The 15,949-nt window shown below is 44.8% G+C and overlaps 1 protein-coding gene across 3 annotated transcripts in view; it reads right to left on the bottom strand.

The window, feature by feature from the left end:
• Nucleotides 1-15,949, bottom strand: part of SHANK3 (SH3 and multiple ankyrin repeat domains 3) — a 297,280-nt gene that overhangs the window by 102,122 nt on the left and 179,209 nt on the right. For all 3 annotated transcript variants that reach the window (XM_066634645.1, XM_066634644.1, XM_066634647.1), the window contains exon 13: nt 5,039-5,114. In XM_066634645.1, coding sequence (XP_066490742.1) covers nt 5,039-5,114 — 76 coding nt within the window. The remainder of the gene's footprint in view (nt 1-5,038; nt 5,115-15,949) is intronic.

The raw sequence follows: 15,949 nt of genomic DNA, 5'->3' as shown, positions 1-15,949 counted from the left end.
AGTTAATGTTTCTGCAGTGAAGAGAGCTGGGCCTCAGCTGCATCTGTCAGGCAAAAATGCTCCTTTCTCTCCCAAACTCAGCTAACCTGACCTTGCTGAGGAGGGGAGTCGAGACAGGCTGAAGAGAACCATTTTCCTTTCGCTTTGAAAGCACTAAGGGGGAGCTCCAAAGGAGATGACCGACCTCCAGCGAGGCAGGGACACTCTGGGTACTGGATCCCTGTGCTTGTGGAGCTCCACCCATCTTTTCGTTGGCCCTGCCTCCAGCAGCAGCGAATGACAATCCCAGTGGTGAGGATGCCCCCGCCTCCACCAGGGAACAGCAGGTGGTTCACCAGATAATAATTTCCATGACTTACATTGCATACATACTACAGCAAGGAGTAAGGGAAATAACAAAGTAAGTTTAAAATTCTAGTACAGGTGTGCCCCCTTATCTGTGGGAGTTCTGTTTTGGAATCCCCGACAGATAGCTGAAACTGTGGATATGGTCAAACCCCCATCCCATGGACCGGAGGGGCTTCTGAGCCAGCATAGGCCGAATATGTCCATTCTTAGCCTCTGCCAGGCTCAGATTGAGCTCGGCAACTGAAATACGTGACTTCCAATTTCATGGAGAAACTGAAAATGACATTTTTAATGCCTTATAAAGCATTAAGAATTTTGGGGAAGCCATTCAGGTTTTTCTGGGCCTCCTAATTCCTTATAAGACATTAAAAACATCATTTCCAATTTCACAGAGAAACCAGAAGTCATGTGTTTTGAGTGCTAAAGCTCAATCTAAGCCAGGCAGAAGCTGGGGATGGACATTGTCAACCTCTACTGAGCTCAAAATCCCTCTGGAGGCAAGGGGAGTTGAACTCCCCTTGCATTCATAGAGGGTGCACGGGGGGGGGGGGACTCGATCCACAGATAACTGAATCCATGTATACAGGATCTGCGGATATGGCCCCCCCATGTTAACATAAGTCCAACTTCCCAGATATAATCAAAACCAGGTGAGATGGCTCTCATGATAAGAATGTAGGAATGGATTGTCACAAAGTACAGATTCAAAAAGAACAGATTCAAAAAGAGCACATGTGATAGAAGCAAAGGGGATTAGCACTATGTATCAAAAATGTGTGCACCTGCACAGAGAACCAACAGAATAGACAAGATGGTCCTGTAGAAGGCATCTGGGTAAAAGTAATGAAAAAAGAAATAGGCATATTGTTTTGGTCAGAATCTAGTACAGATCAGCAGGACAAAGGGAGGATGTTGATAATGATTTCCTGAAACAATTTATTGATTTTACAAGGAAACACGAAACGGGAGCAATGGGAAACTACAAATATCTTGATATCTATCAGGAGATTAACAGTCAAATCCTACCCTCAACATAAATCAGTATATCTCCATATATGCCACCACCAGGACAGCATCTTCAGCCAAGAAGCCCACCCACTAACAAACATGCCACAGGCACCAGTGCAATGCTAGAAACATGCCGCACCTATGTAACTTGGAAAAAGTTCAAATGCTGGTGTAACTCTGCTGACAGAGAGGCCAAAGCAGGAAGGAGATCAGGAGAGGACATCAGAGGGATGTGAACAGGACAAGAGGGAGTTGGCAATCATCATATCCTGACCCTATTCAGTTGATGTTGCTGCTCCTATTGCCATAAAAATGCTATAACAACAACAATCCTGGTGTATATAGAACAATGGGGAAGGCAAAAAAACCAACAACAACCAGGAATTTAATCTCCCACACCCTCCTGTTCCACCTACCTCTCCATGACAGAGCATAGGATACTGACTATATTTGGCAGCCAATCACAGCATGACAATTCCAGTATGCAAGTCCTTGCTAAGGAGATCTGCAAGAGGGATCTGAAGGCCTTAGGATTGGACCTCAACAAGTGGGAAACCCTGGCCTCTGAGCGGCCCGCTTGGAGGCAGGCTGTGCAACATGGCCTTTCCCAGTTTGAAGAGACACTTGGCCAACAGTCTGAGGCTAAGAGGCAAAGAAGGAACGCCCATAGCCAGGGAGACAGGCCAGGGACAGACTGCACTTGCTCCCAGTGTGGAAGGGATTGTCACTCCCGAATCGGCCTTTTCAGCCACACTAGACGCTGTTCCAGAACCACCTTTCAGAGCACGATACCATAGTCTTTCGAGACTGAAGGTTGCCAACTATAACTATAACTAGCTAAGGAGATAACAGCTCTGTTTATAAAACATTTGTCTTGTCAGGTAAAGGGTAAAGTAGATAGCATGACCAAAGGGACTAGTGCCTAATGGTTAGCCTGCACACATCTTCTGCTTTCCACTTTACCTTTAATAGACCAGCAACTGAACAGGGACAAAACCTTGATAGATTGTATGAGTTTCCACATTCCAATGTACAAAGACCAGGCAGAGCAATATTGTCTAGGGGGGGGGGGAACCCTCCTAGGACAGCACTGAACATCACAGTGCTACCTTTTTAATAAAGGTAGTTTTAATAAATGTAGTTTTATTTAATGCAGTGTTAACAAACTAGTTTCTTCAATATTCAAAAGAAAAGGGAAATAAAACAGGAAAGAAAGGCAGGTACTAAAGGTACAATCATGTCTCAAAAGCATTTTGAAAATTTTTCATAAAATTGGTATAGTAATGGTTAAAATTCTGTAGATGGAGCAGGAGTGCGACTCCTCAGCCCACAGCAGCCCCCCTTCCCCTCAGCTGCCTTAAAACCAGTTGACCTTCTCCTAGGAATCCCTTTCCCTGACACTTCTTTGGGCACATTCTGTTTATACTGGTGCAACTTCCACTATCATTTTCAAACACTGAGCTCAGATTTTGTTGGAAAACAACAGAGAATTTTTAAGAAATTCATTGGGATTACACAAAGATCAGTGCAAATGTTAAATGCCTTCTGTTTCACTGTATCTGTGGGATTTTTCCAAAATCCATTTCCAAAGCCCCAAGGGGGAAAGAGCACTCTACCACCATCAAGAGAGCCCTTCCAGCTTTCCGGCGGTAGCCCCAATCGCATCCCGAATTCTCCCAGCCATTTTCAATGGAAAACATCAATGCAGCTATCTGCAGTCTGAAGTGTGGCAAAGCCCCTGGCTTTGATGACATCCGTCTTGAGTTTTTCATACATTCTGGGAGACACACAAGGAAATGGCTTGGCAAATTCTTCTCGGAAATACTTTCTAGTGGACATCTACCACCGGAATTTAATAAAGCTAAAGTAATATCAGTTCTGAAACCTGGTAAACCGCAAGACAGAGTAGACAGCTATCACCCAATTGCCCTTCTAAGCTCATGTTACAAACTTTTGGAGAAACTGATCATAAACAGAATTGGCCCTATAATAGATGAACACTTCCCTGTAGAACAAGCTGGCTTTCAACAAAATTGTTGCTAAGTTGACCAGGTGCTGAGCTTGACAAGCTACATTGAGGCTGGCTTTCAACGAGGTTTAAAAACCACAGTTGTATTTATTGACCTAACTGCAACATATGACACCATGTGGAGGGAGGGACTACTATATAAACTGTGTCACATCATCCTCTGTAAAAAACTGTATCGATTAGTCAACAATATGCTAAGTGACAGATCTTTCCAGATCATAATGGGGGACAATGCAAGCAAGGTAAGAAGGCTAAGCAATGGCCTCCCACAAGGTTCTGTAATGGCACCCACACTATTTAACCTGTGCATCTCAGACTTGCCAATAACATGGGGATGTAAATTTGGATATGTCGATGACCTGGCTCTAGCAGTGCAGAGAAAAGACATGGAGGTGTTGGATGCCCTCCTCTCAGAAGTCCTTAAGATTCTGGGAAAATATTTTGCTGACTGGAGGTTAATGCCCAGTATCAGCAAAACAGTGACTACATACTTCCACCTTAATAATAAACTAGCTGATGCAGCCCCAAAAGTCTATCTAAATAACAGCCTACTCCCTTACAATCCCCACTCAAAATATCTTGGAGTAACTTTGGCCCGAACTCTCTCTTATAAGCCATACCTCGAGAACATGGTCGCAAAATTCAATACCAGGAAAAACATACTCCAGAAATTAACAGGAACGAGATGGGGAGCTTCAGTCATCACTCTCAGAACATCTGCATTAGGAATGATCTACTCCGCAGCAGAATACTATGCTCCAGTATGACTCAATAGCAGTCATACTAGCAAGATTGATGTCAGATTAAATGAAACCATGAGGATCATAAGCAGCTGTATAAGACCCACTCCTATCTGTTGGCTCCCCGTTTTGAGCCACATAACACCAACAGCCCTACGGAGACAAGAGGCTGTAGTGAAAGAATACAGAAAAGTCACCAACCCGCTTTTACTAGTGCATGCCGATCTTCCTCATCTATCAATCAGTAGGCTCATATCCAGGGAGTCTTCTCTGGCATTCGCACAACATCTGCACAACAATTTTAACATCAATGTCCAATGGAAAGCTGAATGGGCAGTCGAACGCCCAGAAACAGGTATATAGACAATCCTACACTTAAGGTGCCAGGTTTTGACTTACCTCGCCAGCACTGGAAAACTTTGAATAGGATCCGTACCCTACATGGTGTTTGTCAGGACTCAATGGGGGCTAGTATCTACCCCTCAAGTGTGATTGCGGGTTCGCCCACCAAATCATGTACCACATTGTGTCTGACTGCAAACTGAGGGCGTATACTGGCCCATGGTCTGACTTTTTCTTTGAAGGTAACTCTGTCCTTGAATGGCTGCATGAACTGGACATTGACATTTGATCTAGTCTAACTGATATACAAGTCCAAGTATTATATGCCATAAGCTAAATACATAAATAAATGTGGGATTTTTAAAGCACAATCTGACTTTTTAAAACACTCTCTTAGGTATTCAGCAAGAAATGAAAGTTTTCAGCTGTACCACAGATTCTTACAATCCTTGACGCAGGTTTTGTACCACTTTAGCAGCAAAAGTATGCAGTTATTGCATCACAGAACTTTCTCTGTCCAAAAAGAGAAGAGTCAGTAAAAGAATTACAGAAGACAGAAACCTGACCGTACCTGTGAGAAGCAAAGTTGTCATAGGAGCCCACAGTGTAGTGTCGGAAGAGTCGCTTGGTCCGGTCTTCTCTTGTTTCTGGAAGAGAACAGTAGAGGGACATGCTGAGGAAAGAGGAAGGAAAAGGAATAATGTTCCCGCTGGAGGTAGGTGTCCATTGTCTGTTCATCTCAAATCTACATGTGGGCACCACATGCAGACACAATTCAAACTTTCATATATAAGGTGCCCATTTCATCACTGATGGTTATTACGGGGACCCAGGTAGAGACTTCATTTTGGTCACTCAACCAGTATGAAATGAGATGTGAATGAAATATCTGGGTGAATAAGGAAATTTTTTGTATAACTATCTGACTATGCACTCACCTCCCAATTTTGCACTCTTTAATATATCTTAATATACCATTACCAAACTTCTAGGACTGGATTAAGTGGTGTTGCTATGAAAAACCCAAGGCTGGGCAGATGAAAAGCAGGCTTTCCTGAATAAAAAAGTCTTCAGGCCCCGCCAGAACACTAGTAATGAGGAAGCTCCTCTCAATTCAAAGGGAATTCCATAGTGCAGGTGCCACCACCGAAAAGGCCCTGCATATATATGCATATATATTTGCATGTGGTAAGGGAAGTAGTGTGTGTGACATGTTGCTTAGTATGGATGAAAGAATGGATATTACTGAGAAACAGATCTTAGCTTTGTTGTACCTTAAGTACCCAAGCTAACCAAACCTCAATCCACGTCCTTCTGATTCCAGTAGATTGAGGTTTGGTTAGCTTGGGTACTTAAGGTACAACAAAGCTAAGATCACAGTTGGGAACTCGATTCAGTGACTTCAACTCAAGTTGCAAAAATGCGTATTTTCGATGACTCAGTGACTCACCCACCTGCTGTGCCTTCTGCAAACTAACAATTTTACCTGGGTTTTACACAGAACCCAGATAGTGAGGTGCCTCCACTGGTCCTTCTCTGCATCCACTGGCTGAAGGATGAGCATCTGTCCTTTTCCTAGCAGGACAAGTGCAGCTAATCAAGCACTCTTGCAGATCTGTTGTTCTCACCCACCAGGCTAGGTGAGCAGAGCCCATCTTTGGCCACAGTGCATTCCATTCACCACCCCTCAGCCCCCACTTTCCAGGCCAGACAGACAGAGTAGATTGCTTCTGTGTACTATCTACTGCTTGTTTTGCTGCCATGAGTTCTTCTAGGGGGGATGATGACAACAATGACTTATGTCTTTTGGCTTCATCAACTTTCACAGACTGGACAATGCCCATACCTCTGCTCAGTGTGTTTTCTGCCAGACCACCATCAGCGAGAAATTGTTCACCACTTCCAACCTCTTCAGACACCTCAAGGCCCGTCATCCTACCAAGGTGAAGGAGTTTGAATGTTCTGCACGTACACAGTCTTCCAGCTGTGCTGTCACCAACATGCCATCTTTCACCCAGTGATCAATTTCATGTCTTCTCCTGCAGGGAGTGCTGATGAGAGCACAAGTTGCACTTACATGGCTAACAACCTGAAGCAGAAGAGAATTCTGAGGTCTGCTGTTCATGAACTTGTCATCAGATGAGTCCTCCCTCTGTTTTTTTGTGGAGAGGCCAGAATTTCAAAACTTCTGCTAGGTGCTCGACCCTTGTTGTAGAGACATCAACCTGAAAATGGCTGGCAGTGAAATAGATAAACTGTACTCAGTGGCTAGGGCTGAAGTCTTCTGGCCTAGGCTGGTGATGTGTCTCTGACTCTTAACATTTGGACAAACCAAAGATTCCACAGCTTCCTCGGGGTGATGGCACATGTGATTGTGATCTTTGAACTGAAGACCAGACTACTTTCTTGCCAGTTATTTGTGATGAAGCATTCCGGTAAGAACATCTACAGGTCTTTGATCAAGTGTGCACCTCTTTCAAGATAAAGGAGAAGGTGTGCTACATGGTGACATACAACATGGCCAACATGGTTTGAGCATTTGTGAACACAATTCCCTGGACTGGCGAATCATCCAGGAGGATTAGTGGGATGGAGCTTCCCAAAGAGGAGAAGGGTGCCAGCATGGACAGCGCAGACTTCTGGTATGATTTGGAGAAGGACATGATTCCTTGCTTCATGCAGCTGATGAAATTGACAGACCCAAGCATCCCCTTGAAGAGGCTGTCATGCTTCACACACAATCATGTGTCAGAGAAGACCTGAAAGAGGTCAAGATCCAGACTGCCCTGGCAAAGATGTCCAAACTGTGTAATCTGCTTCACACCAGCACCATGTTCAAAGGCACATTTGAGAGGAGCTTCAGGGCCAATGTGAGCATTCAATTTGCAAGGACCTTTATTGGCATTAAAATAGTTTATAATGGACACAAGAGACACAAACTATACATCAGGGTTCTATCCACAGCACAAAAATTTAAGTTAATGGGACACATGAAGATAGTTTCCTTATAACAACTAGCAAATAATCAGCAACTAAATCAGTGATGGCCACAGAGGTATCTTCCAGGAGAGAACGCAAGAAATCATCGGATAAACCAGAGAGGACAGACAAAATTGGGTCTAAAAATGTACTGCGCATTGTTCGAAGAGCAGGGCAGTAACACAAAATATGGACCAGCGTATCAGGTTCCAAAGAACAAAATTTACAAAACCTGCTATCAAACGGCACATTGTGAAATCTCCCCTCAAGAACTGCAGAGAGGAAAATATTGAATCTGGCAAGCATAAAAGCTCGCCTCATACTTGGATTGATTAGTTTCATGAAATAATTAGAAATACGGCCAAAAGATGGTAAAAGGCCAAAATAATGGAGGGAACAGGTAGGATTAATATTGGAGAAAAACTGGGATTCAACCTCAAAAAGTCTGGACTTAATGATGGAATGAGCCTGGTTAATATCAGTATCAGCAAGAGATTCTAGCGTGATATCCAAATATTGGAGTTTAACTTCAAAAAGTCTGAACCAGGGAGAAGTATAAGAGTCATTAAGAAGATAATAAAGAAGAGAATCGGGCTGAGAGTTTAGATGGAGGCGCAGCCAATATTTAAAGGCTAAAGACCACACCATGGTAGAAGGGAGATGAATCCCAAGTTCCAAGGCTGTGGTCAATAACCTAATAAGATTTGGCACACCCAATATATGTCTAAAAAAAGGTAGACGCTACCTATCCAGTTCTTTATTCGTGGCCTCGATCCAAATAGGAACTCCATACAGGAGTTGGCTAAGAGCTTTTGCTTGGAATATCTGGAGGGCTGCAGGGATATATTGGTTTCCACAATTAAAGTGGAAACGAGCTATGGCATTAAGATGCAGTGTTGCTGAGGAAATGGCCAATTTCCTATGAAGGGACCAATTAAGGCAATGATGAAAAGTAATCCCAAGATACTTAAAGGATTTTACTTGTTGGTAGAAATCATTGCCAAATTTCCACTGGACCGGTGCCCAAGACTTGGAGAAGACCAAAATTTTGGTCTTCTCCTTATTAATTACCAGATCATTTGAGAGGCAGTAAGCTTGGAACTTCATCAAAAGCGACACAAACCTGGTCTAGACACAGATAGCAAAACAGCATCATCAGCATAAAGTAAAATGAGGGGGACACCATTAAGGACAGGAGCAAATCGATCACTGTGGGGCAACCAGGAACATAAGTCAGCCAAAAATAAATTAAATAGGAGAGGGGCTAAAATACAACCCTGACGAACCCCTTTGGTAACTGAAATTCTGTCCAAAAGGGATCCAGATCTATTTGTATGGACCTGAAAGAAATTGAAAGAATGAAGTCTTCGGATTAGGAATAGCAGTCGGGGGGCAATCCCCCATGAAGCTAATTTGCTCCATAAAATATCCCTGTTAATGGAGTCAGAAGCTCCATGTAGGTCAATAAAGGCCACAAATAATTTACCCTTATGGTGAACTAAATATTTCTCTGCGAGAAAGGATAATAGGAGGGCATGGTCAAGAGTAGAAGAGTCCAGATGGAACTCTATTTGTTTTCTCCCCGACATGTGAGCATTCCATAGATCACCAGCTGGGACAACGCCCTTCACCATATCAATTCGTCCCTGGCTCTGGAGGAAGAGTGGCTGAAGTTGGTGCTGGACAAAGTGAGCCATTCCAACTTGTTACCTTCCCCCAGGGAGTATGTGTAGCTGAAAGAACTGAGCCTAGTTCTGCAATCCTTTCTAGAGGCCATCCAGGCCATGCAGTCCAAGGTGACCATGGTGTTGCGCTTGGCGATCAGAATCTATCAGGAACTGTGCAGTCTGCAACCCATCTATCTGGTGCAGGTAGTGGCCACTCTCAAGAGCATGGAGGCCCACGTTGGCAGCATTCCGGTTTGGAGTTTTCCCAGTTTGATGACTGCACTACAGGGTCCAGGGGAGAAGCTACTCATGTTTGACGACTACCTGTATATGGCTACCATGTTGGACCCACAGCTTCCACTACCTGTGACTGCACAGATCTTCGATCAAGAGAAAGACATGTTCCCAGTAAGAAGGTGGTCTTGGAACTCCAGTAGTTCTGCGTGCTTGCTAATCAAAGTGATCAATAGTGGTCTACAGAGTCCACCAAGACCAGCAAGGGAGGCCTTTGGGTCTTTAAATCTATTTTTCCACTGTTCTTTTATCCGCAGATTTTTTTTTATATACTAGAGGTTCTGGAATGGAACCCCAGCTGATAACGAGACATGACCTGTAGACCATTTCATTCACTCCAGAGGTGTATCTCTGAGAGATACAACACATGCTCGCCAGGAAGCTCTGAGTCATGTGTTTCATTTTTAACTGCCTGAATGCTGCTTGCTTGAGATGCTGAGGGCAGGTTGTCATTGAACACCTGGATAATGGGTACTTTGGTCCCCCATCTTGAAAGGGAGAACAGAACACTCATTTCTTCCTGAAACCAGGTGGCATGAAACACTGGATGCTCTAAAAGCGATGTGCAGCCTGTCTCCATCAGCTCTCATAAATCTTCCTTTCCAGTCTGTCCTTCCAGCCTGTCTACAGGAAAGAGCTCTGACACTTTCCTGTAACTTCCTGCCAGTTAGTGTTTTCTCCCATCTGTGGTCAGCAAAAGATAGTGATGCTGTGTTTGAATGGGAAGAGTTATTCCCTTGAAGCTGGCACTTCTCCTTCCTTCTATAAAGTGGACCTGGAGCTGATGCCCAGTATGCACCCACAATAATGTACACTACTGTGTCTGCCCCGCTTGTCCTGGGCCCACCAGGGTTTGGAGTGGATCATGAGAGTCCCAAAACTCGCTGATAACTTGCTGGTGGCAAAGTGGCCTGAGGTCTCTGCTACAGCACTGTTTGTCTCCAGCCTACCTCCCTGAATGGAGCCTGCTGCCTGTGCTCCTGTTTTCGTTGGGGTTGCGCATCTCGCCTGGGTTATCTGTGGGCTTCCACTGGCCTGTCCTGCCCCCTCCCACCTTACCTTCAGAAACAGAAATGTGGTTTTTATTGTCTACATCTGCATCCTGCTTTGCTCAGACAAATAGTTTGTCAGAAACAGTCACTGTACCAATGAATTAATCAATTCAGTTTCTTTTTTAACAGATTTTCTCCTAGGGACTCACTTTCATATCCATTATCCTTCTTCCTCAAGGGGCTTCCAGTTCTTAAAGCCAGTTTTCAAGTCGGTCAGGCATCAAGACAGTGGTACTGGTTCATCTGTTGACCTTGCTGCACTGGGTGGGTTGAAAACCAGCGAGATGTTCCTACACACCTACTTACCCTGAACCCGCACACTTCATGCCACAAGGAGGGACAGCCTAGCTCTTGTCATTCTGGCTCTCCCCCACTTGAAAGGAAGTCAAATCACTAATGCCCTGCTGCTGCAAAGTCACATCCTTTGGGTGACAGATGGATCCATCACTACAGAACTAGGTCGGCCAATTCCAGCTGCAATCAGGAAGTGGGGGGGGGGTATGTGGAGCACCTCCTGGTGCTGCCAGCCTGCTCTGTGATGGTGGGCCTAAATACCTCCTTGTCATTATCTGCCACTGTTCAAGGTGGGGTTAACTGCCCTCTGCACTACTCAGTGCTTGTGGTTGAAGGAAGCCCAATGTATATATCTGGACTTTCAGAAGGTGTTCGAAAAGGCTACTGAAAAAAGTCCACAGTTAGGGAATTAGAGGGCAGGTCCTCTCCTGAAATAGGAACTGGTTGAGGTCCAGGAAGCAGAGAGTGGGTGTCAATGGGCAATCTTCACAATGCAGAGAGGTGAAAAGTGGTGTGTCCCAAGGATCTGTCCTGGGACCGGTGCTCTTCAACCACTACATAAATGACCTGGAGACAGGGTTGAGCAATGAGGTGGCTAAGTTTGCAGATGACACCAAACTTTTCTGAGTAGTGAAGACCAGAAGTGATTGTGAGGAGTGCCAGAAGGATCTCTCCAGACTAGCAGAATGGGCAGCAAAATGGCAGATGCGCTTCAATATAAGTAAGCGTCAAGCAAATTGGGGCAAAGAATAAAAACTTCACACATAGGCTGATGGGTTCTGAGCTGTCTGTGACAGATCAGGAGAGAGATCTTCGGCTGGTGGTGGACAGCTCAATGAAAGTGTCGACCCAATGTGCAGCAGCAGTGGCCAATTCAATACTTGGGATCATTAGAAAAGGTATTGAGAACAAAAAGGCTGATATTATAATGCCGTTGTACAAATTGATGGTAAGGTCACACCTGGAGTATTGCATCGCCACATCTCAAAAAGGACATAGTGGAAATGGAAAAGGTGCAAAAGAGAGCGACTAAAATGATTATAGGGCTGGGGCACCTTCCTTATGAGGAAAGGCTACGGCGTTTGAGCCTCCTCAGCCTAGAAAAGAGGTGCCTGAGGGGGGACATGATTGAGACATACAAAATTATGCCCGGAAAGGATAGAATGGATAGAGAGATGCTCTTTAGACACTCACGTAACACCAGAACCAGGGGTCATCCACTAAAATTGAGTGTTGGAAGAGTTAGGACAGACAAAAGAAAACATTCCTTTACTCAGCATGTGGTTGGTCTGTAAGATGCATTGCCACAGGATATGGTGATGGCATAGATGCCTTTAAAATGGGATTGGACCAATTTCTGGAGGAAAAATCCAAAGGGATTAAATGTGCACGTTAATGGAACGTTTCTAGGATGCCTGGATGGATAGGCACTTACTTTGGCCTGTCTTCTGGAAACGTGCTTGGAAAGAAACTGGCTGCCAGGCACTGTGTGTCTGAGTAGCATGTTGCTCTCCCCCCAGCCACCTGGATTGATTGTCCCTCTTCCTCCCGCCTTGCCATGCTGGGGAGGGGGGGGTTAGCGCAGCTGGGATGGTGTTGTGGCATGCATTAGTTTCCTGTTGTCCTCCTGCGGGTTTTCCAGTTGCATTTGTGTGGCACATGGAAAGGAAGGGGTCAGGTGGGCACATTTCACACTGCTCCCTGACATGTGGGGTGGAGGGGTGGAGGGGGGGACAACAGGAGAATGTTTAAAGGAAACACTGAGACATGCCTAAAGCCTATGGAGTGGGGGTGTTTTCTTCATTGTGGCTGGTGAAAGATTATGGGGAAGAGAAGGGAAGGTGTGGGTGTGTTCCATGCTGCTGCAAGGCATTGGAGTGGTCAGACAGTGGGGGAGAACCCCAAAGCATGCACACTGCCTGGCAGCAGCCCCATTTATTTCTGCGAAGTCAGGGTGGGCTTTTTAAAAAGGGGGCAGACTCATCTTGAGTCCTATCACATTGTGAAGGGGTGACTTGGTGACTCAGAAAGTGCTCCTATTATGATTTAAGTCAAACCCTGCTGGATTTTTCCAAAGTTGGAGAAGGTTAATGTAGAGTTCAATAATCACTATGCTAGGCATGCCTTGTTAGGCATGCCACCCCGTGGGGGCCAGGGTGATAAGAATGGGCCCTCAGTTTGGCAGTACTTGTCATAAGAGGTGACTAAACAGCCACCGGGTAGATGGGATTCATTAGCCTGGGAAGGCAGCTCATCTGAGAGAAGGAAAACTCTGATCTCAAACCTCCACTGCCTTGTAGTCATATCCAGTTATGGAAAAGGCTTCAGGAGTCAACCTCAAGGCAAAATCCGGATCTGGAGTTCCTAAGGCAGTTCGCAGCTGTATACAGTCATGCTCGCCAGTGGAACCAACCATATTGGCTTCTGCCTTTCCATTGGACCATTTCAGTGACGTGGAGGGATTTGCTGCATGGGTAACAGTCTATCCTCCATATCTACTTTACCCAGGCCTCGTACACTGGAGAGGACACTACAACTTTGCCATACAGCTTCTGCACAACATGGGAAGCAGCAGTTTACTGGTGATAAGTCTTTTGCTCGATTGGTGTAGACTCAGCATGATGCCAGGGGCTGCTTCTGATGGTGGGAGAGGTCATCATTTCTCATTGGGCAGCTACCGCCCACCCTTAAGCTGGGCAGTCCCAAGCCAGTAAGGTGCTGCCCCACCATGGTTCATTAACCTCACGGGGTGCATAGGGTTTAGGGTGAAAACCGACAAGCAGATCAAAAACCCTGCACCGTGCAACAAAAAGAAGAAAACTCCTGCCCTAAAGCTGGGCACCTGGAATGTTAGGACAATGCCACCCGGCTTTTCTGACGACCTGCAAGAAATAGACAACACACGCAAAACAGCTGTCATTGAGCTGAGTAGACTGCAGATGGACATCGTCGCCCTTCAAGAGACAAGGTTGCCAGATTCAGGATCTGTCAAGGAGAGAAATTTCTCATTCTTCTGGCAGGGAAAACCACTAAATGAGACATTTAGGGAAAACCACTAAATGAACATGGTGTCAGCTTTGCGGTCAGTAATACCCTGCTGGGATTCATCACCCCACTTACTGCGGGAAGTGAAAGAATTTTGTTCCTGCAGCTTCACTCACCAGCAGGACAGGTCACTCTTATCAGTGCATATGCACCAACTCTGTTGTCTCCAGCAGAAGCTAAAGACAAATTCTATGACAACCTGGCCACGCTATCAAGAAAATCTCTGGAAAAGAGCCACTGTTCATACTCAGCAACTTCAGTGCTAGAGTTGGTGCTGATCACAGTTCATGGACCACTTGCTTAGGTCAGTTCGGCAGTAGGAAGATGAACGAAAATGGCCAATGCCTGCTAGAGTTTTGCTGTCATCACAGTCTCTGCAACAGCAACACGTTCTTCAACACGAAGCCCCAACATAGAATCTTCTGGAGACACCCACAATCAAAGCACTGGCACCAGCTTGACCTGATTCTCACCAGATGCTCCAGCCTTCCCAGCATCAAGATCACATGCAGTTATCAGGGTGCTGACTGAGACACTCACCATTCACTGGCATGCAGCAGAATGAAACTGCAAACAAAGAGACTGTATCACACAAAAAAGGAAGACCTCGCATTGACTCCAGCAAGACTCGGGATCAGGAAGAAGTGGAGGAATTTGCACAAGTGCTCTTCCTGGTCTGGCCGACACAAATGCATCCAACAGATGGGAATATTTCAAGAATGCTGTTTACAACACCACCTTGTCCGTGTTCGGCAAGAAGACCAACAAGGCGGCAGACTGGTTTGAAGCTCACTCCCACGAGTCATTGAGGAAAAGAGGAGAGTTCAAGCAGCATACAAAGCCTGTCCCAGTGAGCGCAACCTGCAGGTCCTCTGAGCTGTTCGCAGCAAAGTCCAGCAGATTGCCAGGAGATATGCTAATTACTACTGGCTCCAGCTCTGCTCCCAGATACAGACAGCAGCTGATACAGGTGACATAAAGGGGATGTATGATGGTATCAAGCAGGCCCTAGTTTCAACACAGAAGTACCCCTCTGAAGTCTGCCACAGGTGAGGTCATCTACGATCAGGCACAGCAGATGAAATGCTGGGTGCAGCACTGTTCTGAGCTATGCTCCAGAGAAATTGTAGTAACCGAAGAAGCACTGAACAACATTGAATGTCTGCCTGTGTTGGAGGAGCTTGACAGTGAACCAACCCTAGAAGAACTTCACGTGGCCCTGGACTCCCTTGCCTCTGGCAAGGCATCTGGAAAAGGCAGCATCCCTGCTGAAGTTCTAAAGTGCTGCAAAGAGATCACCATCACTGAGCTGCATGAAATCCTCTGTCTCTGCTGGAGAGAAGGTGGAGTACCACAGGACACGAGGGATGCAAACACTGTCACGCTGTACAAGAACAAAGGCGACGGGTGACTGCCCTATGTAGTGGACTTGTGTTAGCAAAAAAAAAAATTGGAAACAAATTCATTCTGATTCAGAAAGCTCTAAAGACTTTTCATTGGGTCTGATGAACAATCAGTTGGAAAGAAAACACAGCACTTTATTTTTGTACATGATAGCAGTGGTAAGACTACTATTTGCACAGAAATGGAAGTGCTCCAGTATACCTACAGTAGAAGACTGGTTAGTCAAGATGCTGGAGTTAGCAGGGTGGCAAAGTTGACATCTTTAATAAGAGAAAGAACAATAGATTTAATATTGACTGAGTAGAAGTCATTTATGGTCTTTCTGCAGAATTTAGACAATAATGAATTAAATACCTGTGGGTCTGGAGATTGAAGAGAAGAGATAGACCTAAGGTTAAATCTTATTGCAATAAATAATATAAAAGCAGATATTATATATGTTTGTAGTAGATATGTGGAAGTCTTTTAAAATTTTGTGTTGAGTGTTGTGTTAAGTTTTCTAGTTTTGTATTATATTTTGTAGCTTAGTAGTTTTGTTAGTTTTCTGTTGTTTTTTATTATTGTTAGGTTGTGTTCTATTTGCCTTTCTTCTACTCTAAAAAAATAAAAAATATATAAAGAATGGGAGTAAGTAAATTCACCAAGAAGGGTGAGGCCACTGCTAGTTTTATTCAATGGCTATTAAGTAGATATGGGAGAAAACATTATTATTATTATTATTATTATTATTATTATTAATAATAATAA

Source organism: Tiliqua scincoides, chromosome 7 (genome assembly GCF_035046505.1).
Source record: "Tiliqua scincoides isolate rTilSci1 chromosome 7, rTilSci1.hap2, whole genome shotgun sequence".
NCBI lineage: Eukaryota > Metazoa > Chordata > Lepidosauria > Squamata > Scincidae > Tiliqua > Tiliqua scincoides.
The sequence above is the reverse complement of the archived record's forward strand: the minus strand, read 5'-3'. Positions and strand labels throughout refer to the sequence as shown.